Consider the following 14,839-nt stretch of genomic DNA (forward strand, 5'->3'; position numbering starts at 1 on the left):
GCTGCAGCCTTAAAGGAAGCAAAACAAGCTGGGGCCCCGGGCCAGCTCGGGGCCCCAAGCAATTGCTTGTTTTGCCTGTCTGTTAGCGACGGGCCTGACCCCATGCATGCTGAGACACTGTGACGTGGTGCATGAGGGGCTCCGATATGTTCCTGACTGGAAGATATTGGCAAAGTTCTCAGCTTTTAACATCGGCATCAGGAATTAGCTAGTATTGTCAGTTGCATATCATTTTGGTGCATTTTTTGCTGTGATTTGTGTATGTATATATTTTTTCATCTGCACAATTTATCATTTTGTGTAAGATGTCCTTGTGGTGCCTGCGGTCCGCCCCAGCATCCTCCATTGTACGCATTTTTTGCTGGGGATTGCCGTTATCTGCGGACCACATGCGGAGGAATTGCTCCCCCAGTTCTAGACACGCTACAGTGTGGGTTTGGAGAATTTCCACCCGTTTAGGCCACTTTTTTCAGTGAGTTTTTTGGATTTGGAAACTCAACACATTGCGTCCAAATGGACTCAATGAACTTTCTGGCTTTTCGTCTTTCCTATAGGCTTTCCCTGGTCAGCACACGCTCCTTGTTTTCAATACATAATCATGGTCACTATATTTTTCAGCACTCTAATATGTGTCTACCACTTATCATGATATTTAATTTGTGATTAATTCATTATGATTACATCATCATTTTATCACATTTACATATTTTACCTCATCATCACTATATTGCACAATAATTTTCAATTACTTTATTATTTCACGTCATCATCATGGTTCTTTTTTCTTTTTTTTCTTCTTCTCCTTTTTGCACACACACTTGCACACACAATTAATTGTTTGAGTTTTTTATAGTCTAAGTGATTCACCTTGTTCACATAAGTGTGATGCGTTTTTTCACAATTGATGTTCGTGATTTATGTTATGCATAATATATATTATATCACTTGTTGTCATATGCCGGTATTGGGGTATTACAATGCCTGTTCTTGCACTAATATTAATTGTTTTGCCCCTTCAGTGTTTTTTCTCTTTGCATCGCTATTATGCAGACCTGCGCATGCGCTATTTATAATTTGATGCCACGGGTACTATCCCCGATAATCTCGCGGGATGTGCCGATGTCATCACCTGACGCGATGTGGGTCACGTGACCGAAGAGTCATGTGATGCCTCGCATCCCTAAGATGCGATTTGCTATTATTCATTGGCCCAGGTGTTTACGCTTGCACAGTTAGTATTGTGATTGGTTGATGGGGGTATTTATTGTGAGCCTTGCGGTGATGACGCCACCTCCAGACGAAGGTTCGCCGAAAATGCACGTCGGGGTTGGCGCCATCCCGGAGGAAACACAGCATGGGTAATATGTCCTGCCTTTGATATTTGTATTATTTGTATATTTGCACTTGCACTTTACCCATGTGCTTTTATTGTGTAAAAAAAACGATTTGATGCATATGCAAATTAACCTGAGACGAGTCTTGTCCCTGACTCATCGCATCACACCCCATTTAACTCTGTGGGGTGTGATGTTGTTACCTGTGATTTTGTATCCTAGAATCATGAGCGCAGATGATGATGCAAAATGGCTGGAGTGGGTGACCAAGCAGTTTGAGAGCATTGCTGGAGAAAACAAAGAAATTGATCTAGAAGAATTCAAGATCGCTCTGAAAGTTAAAGAGGTTTGCGCCTTTTGACCTGTTATTACTTAGATAATTGACGATAGGCCCGGGCAGATTCCCAGTTGGCACGTCTGCCAGGAGGCTGCCTGACATGATAAACTGGAGCTACACCAAGATGCAAACCCTGCAGCATGAGTACAATTCCCAGGTGATGAGGGCTTAATGGGGTATCCCTAGCTCAGACAATGGGGGCTTATCGCTAGGAACGAAGCAGACAAAGTGGCTGCCAGTACACCACCTATCGTTCCTATTGACCCACCGAAAATAGCCGAGCAGCGCATTCAGCTATTTTCGGAATCCCCATAGAAATGAATGGGAGCGCACCCCGTTTGCGTGGCTACCGCTTCCAATCACTTTTATGGGGCCAACGGAAATAGCCTAGACAGCGCTCGGCTATTTTTGGTGGCCCCATAGAAATCAATGGAGGGCAGGCGCGATGCGCCCTCCTTCACTTTGCCGGCTGGATTTACGAAGTAGGTGCGGGTTCTAGGGGTGAGAGTACAAGGGCCACACTGTTAATCATTGTAGTTTCAAGGTTAGGAGCACTCAAGGACCTATGGGGACATCATTGCAGGTACTTAACCCCCTAAGAGTACAGGAACTGCACTGATAATAGTGCAGTTCTGAGGTTTGGAGGGGTAAGGACCTGGCTGTGATGACCCTGAGAGTACGGAGGGGAATTAGAGGAGAAGCATCTCCCTCTAGCTCTGGCCTCACTGCTTTTATCCTGCCCTGACACTCTGCAGGCCAGGTTTGAAACTTAACCCCTTCCTGTCATCAGCCATACATATACAGCTGATGTCTTTAGAGATGGCGTCACTATGTAGCTGAGTGGATGGTAGAGCTGCTGAGTGTCTGCTGTTTTACAAAGCAGACACTTGGTGGCAGAGTCAATAATTGCTGATAATGTACTTTTTAAACCCCTCAGATGTGAGCGGTCAATTTCTGGGAGTGCTGCTCTCCCAGTGACCCATTGGCTTCCATGTGCTATGGCATCCTTGGGCCTTCTGATGGGTCACAGGCCTGCCATAGCATAGTTCCTGTCAAGCCCTGTCACAGGCCTGCCTGCCTGCCACTTCTCCCACTAAGCCTCATCATTTTTCTCGCCACTTTAGAAAAGTGGCAAGAAGCTCAAAAAGTCACAAATTATGGCGCAACTATGGTGTGCACCATAATTTGCAACTTTTTGACACCACAGTGATAAACGCAGTGATAAATCTTACACAATGGAAGAGATTTATCAAACTAGTGTAAAGGAAAACTGACTTGGTTACCTATACCAACCAATCAGATTCCACCTTTCATTTCTTAGAGCTCCTTTGAAAAATGAACGGTGTAGTCTGATTGGTTGCTATGGGCAGGCGAGAAATTGGTATCACTTCTTTGCTAGTTTAGTCCAATCGCTCTCGCTGCTTGGGTTTTAATTTGACTTAGACAATCATTTATGACCAGAAGATGGCAGTATTGTCATAATCTTCAGTCGAATACTGGATTTGGCTGAAATCGTAACTGGAGACAAATACTGTACTTTAACTAATATAGTTGTAAACTGAGGGGTAAGGGGAAATTTCTGTGCCACAATGCAAAATCTGTAACAGTGCTTCCCATTCTGCTTCTGTGTCAGAAGGGTCATTCGGCCTTCTAAGGCCTCGGTGCTGCTTCAATCTCCTATTTTATGATCAGTTTGGCTAGGAAACAAAACAAATGCATTCAAAAAGTGCATGCACATAGCCTAATGCAGCCAGGAACTAGGCTAGATGATAACTTCACATACATGACCGTTCTCCAACTTCTTGGATTTGTGTTGCAGTTGCCTATCCATAGGAATGCATTTTGTTCTAAAATTTGGATATTGATACTTCTTGTATAGCTGTTGTGTAACAGTTCCACTCTACAAGTGCAGCCAGCCAATAGCGCAGGGGCAACACGTGAGGTGCACGGTGGACCGATGAGGGGTCAAATAATAACACACAGTTCATCAGTTTACTCACGGTTAGCAGATAGCCTCCCTGGGCTGGCAGCACAGTGTTGAGGTGGACAGCACGAAATCCTCCGGGGCACGCTCTGTGGTAGGGAAGCATCAGCCAAGATGGTGGTTGAGGTGCCCTTGATGTTAGTGGTGCTTAGGGTGCTTGTTGCAGCTGAGTCCCTTGATGGTTTTTGTCGTGACGCCAGTACCGTTAATGGTGGTACAACCAATAGTGGTAATAATGAGGTAGACAGTGGTAAGATGCAACTCACAACTTTTACTGTTGATGACTTTGATTGCAGCAGTACAACAATGCAGTCTCTTGATGGTTTTAGAGTTGGTCTGCAAATCCACTGTTTCTAGGCTTTTTAGGTTAGATTTGATCTGTGGTTAAGGTGTACCTTGTTCCTGTGGATGTGCTCAGTCCTATTCCTTGTCCTTTCCCTACAAGCTGAACATTGGGGACAGGTAAACTCATCTGTTTCCCAGAGTTATGGTGTGGCTGCCAGAAGCTATAAGTCCTCCACCATGCGCAAAGGTGTCTGTGGCCCTAAATATTGGCTCTTATCACCGATGATTCTTTAGGAAGCTTGTTTCTATTACAGGGAGGCAAACTCTCTCCTACTGGTCAGGGTTGCAAGTGTATAGTCCAGCCACAGAGGGAAAACGCTCTTCTGCGCCTCACATCTTAGTACTACCTCATAGCGAAGTTGGTTCCACTCACTAATCTGTGTCATGGAGTCTTCACTCTACATTCTCTCCCACTAATCTAATCTGATCTCCTCAGATCTGCTCTAAACAGTGACTACATTCTCAACAACCTGATCTGATCTCTGGTCTCAACTGACTAACTAGGCCTGAACTAGATATATATAGAACCTAAGTTTTATCCCCATCTAGTGGTGGGATGTATAAATTACACCTAATCTGCCTGGTAACAGGGATTTTGCAGCTACATTAATACAAAGTCGCACAATACAGCACAATGCAATTGTCAAGATAAAAAGTGCTTTTAAGCAGTGGCCACACACACGTAGTAGGACGCTGCACAAGTGCATAGGGATTGAGGACTGGTAGAAAATGTAATTTGTAAAGTATGGTTGTGTCGTTATAGTACTTCATTTCACGTCAGTGTGTATCATGTTGAGGTATGGCGTTTGATCCCAGGGTTGGGACTGAGTCTTATTGCTGCCACGTTGGCAAGTAAAATACTGCTGTTTTGATGTTCAGTTTTTTTTGCCTTTTATGCCTTTTTTTTGTACAGGTTCTGGTGGCTCTCAGGAGATAGGTGTAGTATGCCCTGTGTTCAGGCTAAGCTGACAGAGGGGAGTACGGCTCTGGGAGTCCAAGATTGGCATGAGAACACGCAGGCATAGGAACACCACATGCTAATGTGGACAGAGTAACCAGCCCTTTAAAATAGACCCCCAGAGAGGGTGCGATGCTTGGTGTGTAAAGAGTGCCTCAGTACCAGGCTGTTATTGAGTGAGATGAGTCTCCCCACATGATTGAGGCAGTAGGTGGAGAGGGAGTCTTCTCACACAGAGTCATAGAGCCGAGTTCGGGGAGAATATGGCCTCTTCCACACGGGCGTTGCGGGTGACGTGCGGGAAAAGATGCAGATGAGTTGCGGGAAAATGCGTGATTTTTCCCCACGAGTGCAAAGCGTTTTAATGCGTTTTGCACGCGCGTGAGAAAAATCGGCATGTTTGGTACCCAGACCCGAACCTGGACTTCTTCACAGAAGTTGGGGTTTGGGATCGGTGTTGTGTAAATTTTATTATTTTCCCTTATAGCATGGTTATAAAGGAAAATAATAGCATTCTTAATACAGAATGTTAAGTAAATTAGGGATGGAGGGGTTAAAAAAAAATATTTAAAATTAAACTCACCTCATCCACTTGTTCGCGCAGCTCGGCTTCTCTTCTTTCTTCTTCTTTGAGGACCTGGGAGGAAAAGGACCTTTGGTGACGTCACTGCGCTCATCACATGGTCCATCCCCATGGTGATGGATCATGTGATGGACCATATGATGAGCGCAGTGACATCACCAAAGGTCCTTTTCTCCCAGGTCCTCGAAGAAGAAAGAAGAGAAGCCGGGCTGCGCAAACAAGTGGATGAGGTGAGTTTAATTTTTATTTTATTTTTTAACCCCTCCATCCCTAATTTACTTAAAATTCTTGTATTAAGAATGCTATTATTTTCCCTTATAACCATGTTATAAGGGAAAATAATAAAGATCGGGTCCCCATCCCGATCGTCACCTAGCAAACATGCGTGAAAATCGCACCGCATCCACACTTGCTTGCAGATGCTTGCGATTTTCACACAGCCCCATTCACTTCTATGGGGCCTGCGTTGCATGAAAAACGCACAATATAGAACATGCTGCGATTTTCACGCAACGCACAAGTGATGCGTGAAAATCACTGCTCATGTGAACAGCCCCATAGAAATGAACGGGTCCGGATTCAGTGCAGGTGCAATGCGTTCACCTCACGCATTGCACCCGCGCGGAAAACCTCGCCCGTGTGAAAGGGGCCTATGTGTTGTAGCTGTCATGGGTGGCGAATGGGTTCCCCGTGGATACAGAGATGGAGAGTCTGAGAGACAGGTGGAGTCAGAAGCCTCTATGCAATCTGTATGGGAAAGCTGTGTGAGAGACCTAGGACAGTGGCAGAGCGGGCCTGTGGAGAGACTTTACCAAGCGTGCCCTGTAGCTGGAAGGATGTATATGCAGTTAACAAAGAAGAGCCACCATGTAGAGGTTGTTGGTTGGCCTAGACATGGCCATGATACGGCCGAAAACCATGCTGGTGTGCAGCTTTTCCACAAATTGTCATGGTTTTCAAACTGATTGTTAATGGTTGCACAGTTTAACCTTTAATATACGTGTGACACTTTTATGCAACAACCGGACAATTCAAGTGCGTGTGTGCCGATATCCCCAATCGGTCATAACTCAGATTCAGTCCAAGAAAATGCACATGATTCTTGTCTTCAATCCTTTAATCAAAAGCTTGGTGCATAAATCCAACATTTCATATCATAAGCACATATTTTATGATAGTTCAACTGGACTTGATGTAAAGTATGGACATTTTTGAACTGTCATGAAATATGTGCTTATGATATGCACAAAACTGCTGATAAAGGATTGAAAATAAGAATCATGCAGTTTCTGTGCATTTACTTGGACTGAATGGTTGCACGGTTTGCATGTCAGCGCAATTTTTGGACCATTGCGACCACGTCTCACCCAACCAACTTCAGGCCAAAGTTTTTTGTCTACTCATACAGACATCAGGTCTAGGTGCACATGCAGCGAGACGCAAGGGAGGAGAGTAGTGATAGCAGTAAGAATGGTGGTTGTAGTACTCACTCTGTCGCTCCCCTGGGCCGTGCAGTGATGGGAAGGGCGCACCGTTCAGCCCTTAGGGGCACACCCTGGTTTTTGGTTTCTCCTGCTTGATGATAACTAGTGCAGATATAAACGTGACCTACTGTAATTCTATAAGCATTCACCACACAGGGCACATAATGTATAGGAGTTCCTATAACATTATAATAATTCACATGTCAATACCTTTCTTCTAATTCCATTCCTTCTTCAGTCTTTCTTTGCAGAGCGCTTTTTTGATTTATTTGATTCAGACGGCAGTGGCTCCATCAGCCTGGATGAGTTACTGAAGGCTTTTAACCTCCTAATACATGGAAGTGATACAGACAAACTGCGATTTCTGTTCCAAGTATATGACGTTGATGGTAATTGTATGCAATGTTAATATAACATGCTGTGATCACAAATCTACGGACCTGAGAGGAGAAGTCTCTGCTTTTCTTTAGTTACAGAGTTACATTTTCCCATTGCAGGTTAGAACTTAAATCTTAAAGACGGTATTGCAGGCTTTGGGCAACAAGGACCCTTTTATGTAAGATTGGTGTGATACATGAGGTCCCTATGAGACATGGATGTGCCATGTCTACGATAGGCCTCAAGTGTTGAGGGTTCGGATGTGGCCTCTAGAAAAAGTCACGTGAAGCTGAAAAAATAGGAATGTGTTTTCATAGAGCCACTTTGCTCACTGAAGTTGGACCACTGTCAATTGGCCATTGATAGTCTAAACTAGTGATAGGCCTCAAGTGTCGTGATTTAACCCCTTTCTTGGGTGTCACTAATTTTAAGTACTCAATTAAAGGGATTTTCCATCCTTTTTAAAAGCCTCAGTATAAGCTGCATGAGCATGGATGTCTGGGTCTGCCAGAACCATAGTTGTTAGTAGTGATCCGCTCTAACTAACAGAAGGACGTCTAGGTTAGAGACTCTCCCTATGATGTCCATATGGAAAGGGGTTGTTGTCATACGCTGATCCCTCTAAAAGGTTTTTCATTTTTTTTAAAGACAATGGTGTAAAATAACAAAGTGACCAGTACCTTACCAATCTCCCATGCCAATGCCTCCCTGGTCATCCAACGGTGTCTGTTCACCCAGCTTTAGTGATGTTGTGTTGACACAACTTGTGACCAGTGATGTGAATATGTCAATGCTACAGCTAGTGATTGTCTACAGTAGTCACGTGTCCACACACCATGTCATCACTGAAGCACGGTAAACAGACACCAGCAGTGAACCAGAAAGCACTAGCAGAGGGCCGACAGGGGATTGGTAAAGTTAGGATTACTCCTTTTTTATTTTATACAACTACAAACTGTAAAAAAGCTGTACTGTAGTATAATGATCCCTCAAGAGACAATGGTCTCAGGATAGAATATTTTCAACATACAATGGTCTTTCCTGGGCCATCGTAAGTTGAAACCAGACTCAATATACAATGTCTCAGACTTAGGGCTGTATTATACTGGCTGAGGGTCGGCCAGATCATCGATAAGCGTTCATAGGAATGCTCATTAGCGATGATCTGTCTGTGTAAAGGTGCCCCCGATTACCCGATGAATGACCATCTTTTCACAAAAATCGTCATTTGCTGGCAGAAGATCATGCCATCTAAACAGCCTTTGCTGCTGGAAAACAATGATTCTGTATGGGGACAAGCGATGGCATTAGCCATCTCTACTCCCGATACTGTGGAGGAGATCGCTGAATGTAAATGCAGCAGTCTCTTCCACTGACGAACAGCCGATTGTCAGGAAGAAACGTTTCCTTCCCGACAATCGTCAGCCTCATCTGCCAGTGTAATGCAGCCCTTAGATCAGTGATGGCTAACCTACGGCACTCCAGCTGTGGTGAAACTACGACCCCCAGCATGCTTTATTAATTTCTGTGGAGTTCTGAGAACAGCCTTGCAACTCTTGGGAGTTGTAGTTTTATCACAGCTGGAGTGGCGGAGGTTAGCTATCACAGCCTTAGATCCAACCAATCAACCTGGCCATTTCGCTGGTAAAACGCCTGTATTGGTTGTCCAGTAGCTCCTCCTTACAGTACAGTGCTGCCATCTGTCAGTGCCATGATCAGCTGCTCCTTCGGACACCAGATGAGGGCGGCTCCATTTAATTTTTTTAGTACACTGTGCGCTTTACGGGACCATAAAGAAGCTCCTGTCCTCATCATAGAAAGTGATTTACAGCTTCTAGCATCTATTACTGACTGTTAACTGAGTTATGGACTCAAGTTACAATGGTTCCAACATACAATGGTCATCCAGAAACCCATTAACATTGTTATACGTAGGTAATCTAAGAGCCAAAAACATGAGATATTTTCTCCTGCTAATAATAGATGGTAATGGTTTGGGGGCTGGTATTTGAGTCTGCCCCTGGGTTACTGGCTGAATAGTTTAGTGCTCTAATTACCCTTAATATAATATGAATGAATAAACCACTCTGAAATCGATTGACTGCCTCTTCATAATGGACATGGACTTCTGTATCACACAGGTAGTGGTTGCATTGACCCCGATGAGCTGCGCACAGTACTGAGATCATGCCTACTGGAAAATGCCATCTCACTGCCGGAGGAGAAGCTAGATGACTTAACTCTTGTACTTTTCCAGTCTGCTGACAAGGACAACAGTGGATCCATCACTTTTCAGGAGCTAAAGGAAGAACTGGAGCGTTTCCCAGAAGTCATGGAAAATCTTACAATCAGGTACCTGGATCTGCAAACAGCAATTTACTCTGATGCTTTACATGGGCCGTTTAGTTCATGTGTGGATTATTGGACTCCTGAATCATGATGGTGTCTTCAGATGCTCCATGCAATGAACATCACAACTAATTGTAGGAATAATATATCATAATATGTGCAATTTCAGTGCTGCGAACTGGCTGAAGCCTCCAACCCTAAAAAAGAAGAATCACACACCACGTTATCTGACCCGAGCTTACTGGCACAACAATCGCAGCAAGGTCCTCTTCATGTGCTCCTACTGCTGTGTTAACATCCTGCTCTTCACCTTGGCAGCTATCAATCATTCCAGTCTTGGTGGCTGGATCATGGTGGCCAAGGGCTGTGGTCAGTGCCTAAACTTTAACTGCACGTTTATTGTGGTAGGTGGTTAAATCAGACATTTTCAATTTGTAGACCATGTTCAGAACCCACTGTCCAGAGGCCTTATGTATAAATCATTGTCCATTGTCAGGTTTTGATGCTCCGTCGGTGTCTGACATGGCTACGTGCCACCTTCATTGTGAATTTCCTTCCATTGGACCAGAACGTTATCCTGCATGAACTGGTGGGATATACAATACTAATTCTTACTGTGGTTCACACTGCCGCCCATGTTATAAATTTCAGTAAGTAGAAAGTTATTTTCAGGGTTAAAGGGACATTCTACTAACACATTATCCCCTATCCATCACATAGGGAATAACTGTTAGATCGGTGGGAGTCCCGATTAATAGGATACCAGACGATCATGAGAATGGGGGTCTTTTGTTCCTCCATATGAATGGAATAGTGGTCGAGCATGTGTGCTGCCGCTCCATTCATCTCTATGCGACTGCCATAGCTGAGAGCGGCACTCGTCTCTCTCTGGCCGTCTGATGCTCAACCATCTAAACCAGGGTTGCCCAACCTGCGGCCCTCCAGCTGTTGCAAAACTACAACTCCCATCATGCCCAGACAGCCTACATTTATCAGCCTTCACAGGGCATGATGGGAGTTGTAATTTTACAACAGCTGGAGGGCTGCAGGTTGAGCATGGGAACCCCACTCTTGTGATCAGTGGGGTCTCAGCTGTTGGAGCCCCAACAATCTAAAAGTTATCCCCTAAGGGATCATTTGTTGTAACCAAAATACCCCATTAAGCTATTGGGAAGTTTTACTTTATTCTGCCATTAACACCTATGTCTTCCTGTAGTAAACAAGGCCATAAACCCAGGATCCTATACATTTTTGGAATATCTCCTTACACTGCGGCCTGGTATTGGCTGGGTCTATGGCAGTGCCTCCATCACTGGAATCTTACTGCAGCTTCTCATCTGCCTCATGCTGGTGTGCTCCAGCACCTTTGTTAGGAAAGGAGGACACTTTGAAGTGAGTATTGTATTTAAAGAACGTAGCCTAATTAGCAAATAGTTTAATATAAAGATTAATATACAACAGGATTATTTGCGTGGGCATTGGTCGATAAAGGATTGTGCAAGAGGCTCCATTTTGATCTGGAATTGGATCATCCTCTGTTCTATAATTAGCAACATTTAATTTGGTAAATTCAGGGCATCTAAATCCCACCCCCTGTGAACATCCCAACTCCACCCAGGAACAACATCTTGTGGGTGGGATATCATTAGTCACGCCCCCTTTTTTTGGGCCCAGGACAGTTCAAATTTGCCAGGACTGTCTCTGAAAATAAGGGACAGTCCCGGAAAATTCAGGAAGTTGGCAACTATGTTGTTGTTGTTATTATATTTCCTATTTGCCTCTGTTTACATAGCGCCAATATATGTTTTCCTTTATGGTGTGTAAATATGTTGTAGCCCATGTTAAGTGCATGCTGCCTAAAGGTTTGCTCCTTTATACGAAATTTGTTAACAATTTTTTTTGTGCCAGTTAACACCAGATAGTGATACATATCCTTTTTTTCTCTAATCTGTTTTTTATTTACTGATTGTTCCCGCCCCCAGGACCGAAAACAACACAGAAGCACATGATTTAAAAAAGGCCTCCTCCCGTTACCTATTCAGTCATTGTTTCCTGTCCTCAGTTATGCGCGGAAGCCTCTCCTGGAGTGCCAGGAATAATATCTTTATCGCTCAGCCTTGAATCCTCTTCCCTACAAGGTGGGAGGGCTGGAGCAAGGAATGGGAACCCCCGGGACGCATCGCCTCCCTTACCCGTTCCTAGGACTAAGCCCTGCATGCAGGCTTCCCTGGGCTTGCTATATTCCCAGGTAAGGGGAAAGCGCGCGGGATCCGACGTGGTGACGTCACCAGGAGAGATTCTCCTTTGGCAAGAGAATCTCACGCACAAGCGTACTTCCGGTGGTGCGGCGTGCAGGACCATTTAAACGGAGGGAGAAGGGTTCTATTCACTGATATTTCTCGTACAAAAACCAAACGGTTCCTTCCGTTTGATAATAAATTTAAAATCCCTGAACATATCCATCATCTACAAGAGATTTAAAGTGGAGACGATAAAATCCACCATAAACTTACTACCTCAAGGCTGTTTCATGGCGACTATGGACCTTCAAGATGCGATATACCAAAATCATGAAAAATATCTAAGAATTGCTGTTTTTATAGGGATTCAGCTACGCCATTTTCAGTTAGGAGCCCTCCCATTCAGACTTTCCTGGGCTCCAAGAGTTTTTTCAAAGATCATGTCAGAGGTCACAAAGTACCTTCACTTAAAGGAAATTCTAATTGTACCATATTGGACGACTTCCTGATTGCTTCACCCTCAGAAGAAGTTCTACGATCCCACCTTTTCCAAGTGAAAAAATGCTTTACTACCTTGTGGTGGATTATAAATGTAAAAAAAATCTGACCTGTCTCCAGATCAAAGAAAGCTCTTTCTGGGGGTACTCCTAGACTCTCGTCGGCTAATTTCTTTTTTACCTCTAGAAAAACGGAACAGTCTAATTTAGAAAATCTCTCAGTTCTGCAGCCAAAGGGTTTCCTCCATAAGGAATATCATGACCATCCTAGGTCTTCTGACGGCAACTATCCCGTCGGTCAGATGGGCTCAAAGTCACACGAGAATCCTTCAGGGCTTCCTCTTATATTCCTGGGAAGGTACCAATTCCGCTCTAGAAAAATATGTTCTCATTCCCAAATCTGTAAAAGAATCTTTGATGTGGTGGAGAATAGAAAAGAACTTGCATGCAGGGCTCTATTGGCGCCAAGAAAAACAGATGATCGTGACCACAGACGCCAACAGTTCAGGATGGGGCAGTCACTCAGAAGGCAAAGTAGTTCAGGGCAGATGGGGAAAAGATATGTTAAATGCTTCCTCCAATCTGAAAGAACTCTCAGCTATCTACAAAGTCATTGTCTCTCTACACACACCTTCATGACCAAAACGTGTAAAAGTGTTATCGGACAATACCACAGCAGTAGCCTACCTGAACAAACAGGGAGGGACCAGAAGCTGTTCCCTAGGGGCAGTGTCTCAAAAGATTTTTCTTTGGGCAGAAAATAATCTTATATCCTTGACAGAAGTTCATGTGAAGGGAGAGAACAACGTAATAGCTGACTTCCTCAGCCGCCAGACTTTGAAGGAAGGAGAGTGGTCCCTGAAATATCAAATATTTCAGCAGATCTGTGGAAAGTGGGGAGTCCCGGATCTAGATTTATTTGCCACAAAGGACAACAGGCAGACCAAAAAATTTGTCTCCCTCTCCCGACGGGACCAGCCGTTATGGGTAGATGCACTATCCCAACCATGGCCAAAGACTCTTCTTTATGCTTTTCCTTCCTTCAGTTTGATTCCGAGAGCTCTAATGAAGATGGAGGAAGAAGGGGCTTAGGTAATATTCATTGCTCCATTTTGGCCAAGAAGGTCTTGATTCGCCCTTCTGCTCAGGCTGTCTGCAGGGATATTCTGGACTCTTCCATCAACCCCGGACCTTCTCCACCAGGGTCCGGTATTTTATCCCAAAATAAACCAATTAAGACGAAAAAGTTTATCTGATGCTGTAATTTCCACAATGATGTTGAGTCGAAAGCCGATAACATCTAGAATTTATTTAAGAACCTGGAACGCTCTTTTGTCCTTTTCAGATAATCGCCTTTCTCTAGACATTCCACAAATTTTACGTTTTTTGCAGGCAGGGTTGGATAAAGGTCTATGACCTGCAACGCTCAGAGTACAAGTTTCAGCTTTAAGTGCCTTTCTGGATATAAAACTGGCAGACTCCACACTAATTAAGTGTTTTTTGATGGGAGCTACGAGAAGGTTGCCCACCTTCCGTTCCATCATTCCACCATGGGACCTGAACTTGGCCCTCTCAGTCCTGATGGAACCTCCGTTTGAACCAGTTGAACAGATTTCACTAAAACTTCTCACCTACGAAACATTTTTTCTTGTAGCCATAACGACTGCTAGGAGGGTTGGAGAAAGCCAGGCTTTTAGTTAATTACTCTTACTGGTAACTGGTTTTTCCAATAGCCTCCACAATGGCACTGGGATTTTCCATCCTTTTTTATTTTCTTTTTTCAAATGATGTAATTTTTTTATGTTTAATACATGTTTTGTTCTTGCATCACTTCCATGTCCTCTCTTATTGACTGCAATAGGTAAGGGGAGGAGGCCTTTTTAAATCATGTGCTTCTGCGTTGTTTCCTGTCCTGGGGGCGGGAACACCCTCCTATGAGTGCTGTTGTGGAGGCTATTGGAAAAAGCAATTACCGGTAAGAGTAATTAACCCTTTTTTACTTCTATTTTCTGAGCATGATTATAGGGGCGGCCATCTTGTCTGAACAGTTGTTAACAGCATCTAGAGATATACTTTACAGCAGCAACACGGGCTATAGACACAATGGACACGAGGGGACCTCGTTGACTTCAATGGGAGATTTTTTTAGGCATGTTCTGTGACCTAAAAGATCTCTAACGCCAAGTAAATGGACTTGACAGATTACTCCCAATAATAAATGACAAAATATACTGATCCCCTAGGGGACAAAGGGGTAAAACTTAACATTTATTACTAAATCTAAAAATGTGTAGCACTGACGTAAAGCACTAGCCCAGAGGGCCTGGCAGACAAACTAACATGAAGACAG

At 44.0% G+C, this 14,839-nt stretch overlaps 1 protein-coding gene across 1 annotated transcript in view; it reads left to right on the forward strand.

Moving 5' to 3' along the window:
* The first annotated feature begins 1,560 nt into the window (after positions 1-1,560).
* NOX5 (NADPH oxidase 5) overlaps positions 1,561-14,839 on the forward strand; it is a 53,903-nt gene continuing 40,624 nt past the window's right edge. Inside the window, exons 1-6 of the mRNA XM_040415648.1 lie at positions 1,561-1,680; positions 7,264-7,414; positions 9,545-9,755; positions 9,922-10,156; positions 10,249-10,402; positions 10,969-11,144. Coding sequence (XP_040271582.1) covers positions 1,561-1,680; positions 7,264-7,414; positions 9,545-9,755; positions 9,922-10,156; positions 10,249-10,402; positions 10,969-11,144 — 1,047 coding nt within the window. The remainder of the gene's footprint in view (positions 1,681-7,263; positions 7,415-9,544; positions 9,756-9,921; positions 10,157-10,248; positions 10,403-10,968; positions 11,145-14,839) is intronic.

The sequence above is a fragment of the Bufo bufo genome, chromosome 1, assembly GCF_905171765.1.
Source record: "Bufo bufo chromosome 1, aBufBuf1.1, whole genome shotgun sequence".
In the NCBI taxonomy this organism is placed as follows: domain Eukaryota; kingdom Metazoa; phylum Chordata; class Amphibia; order Anura; family Bufonidae; genus Bufo; species Bufo bufo.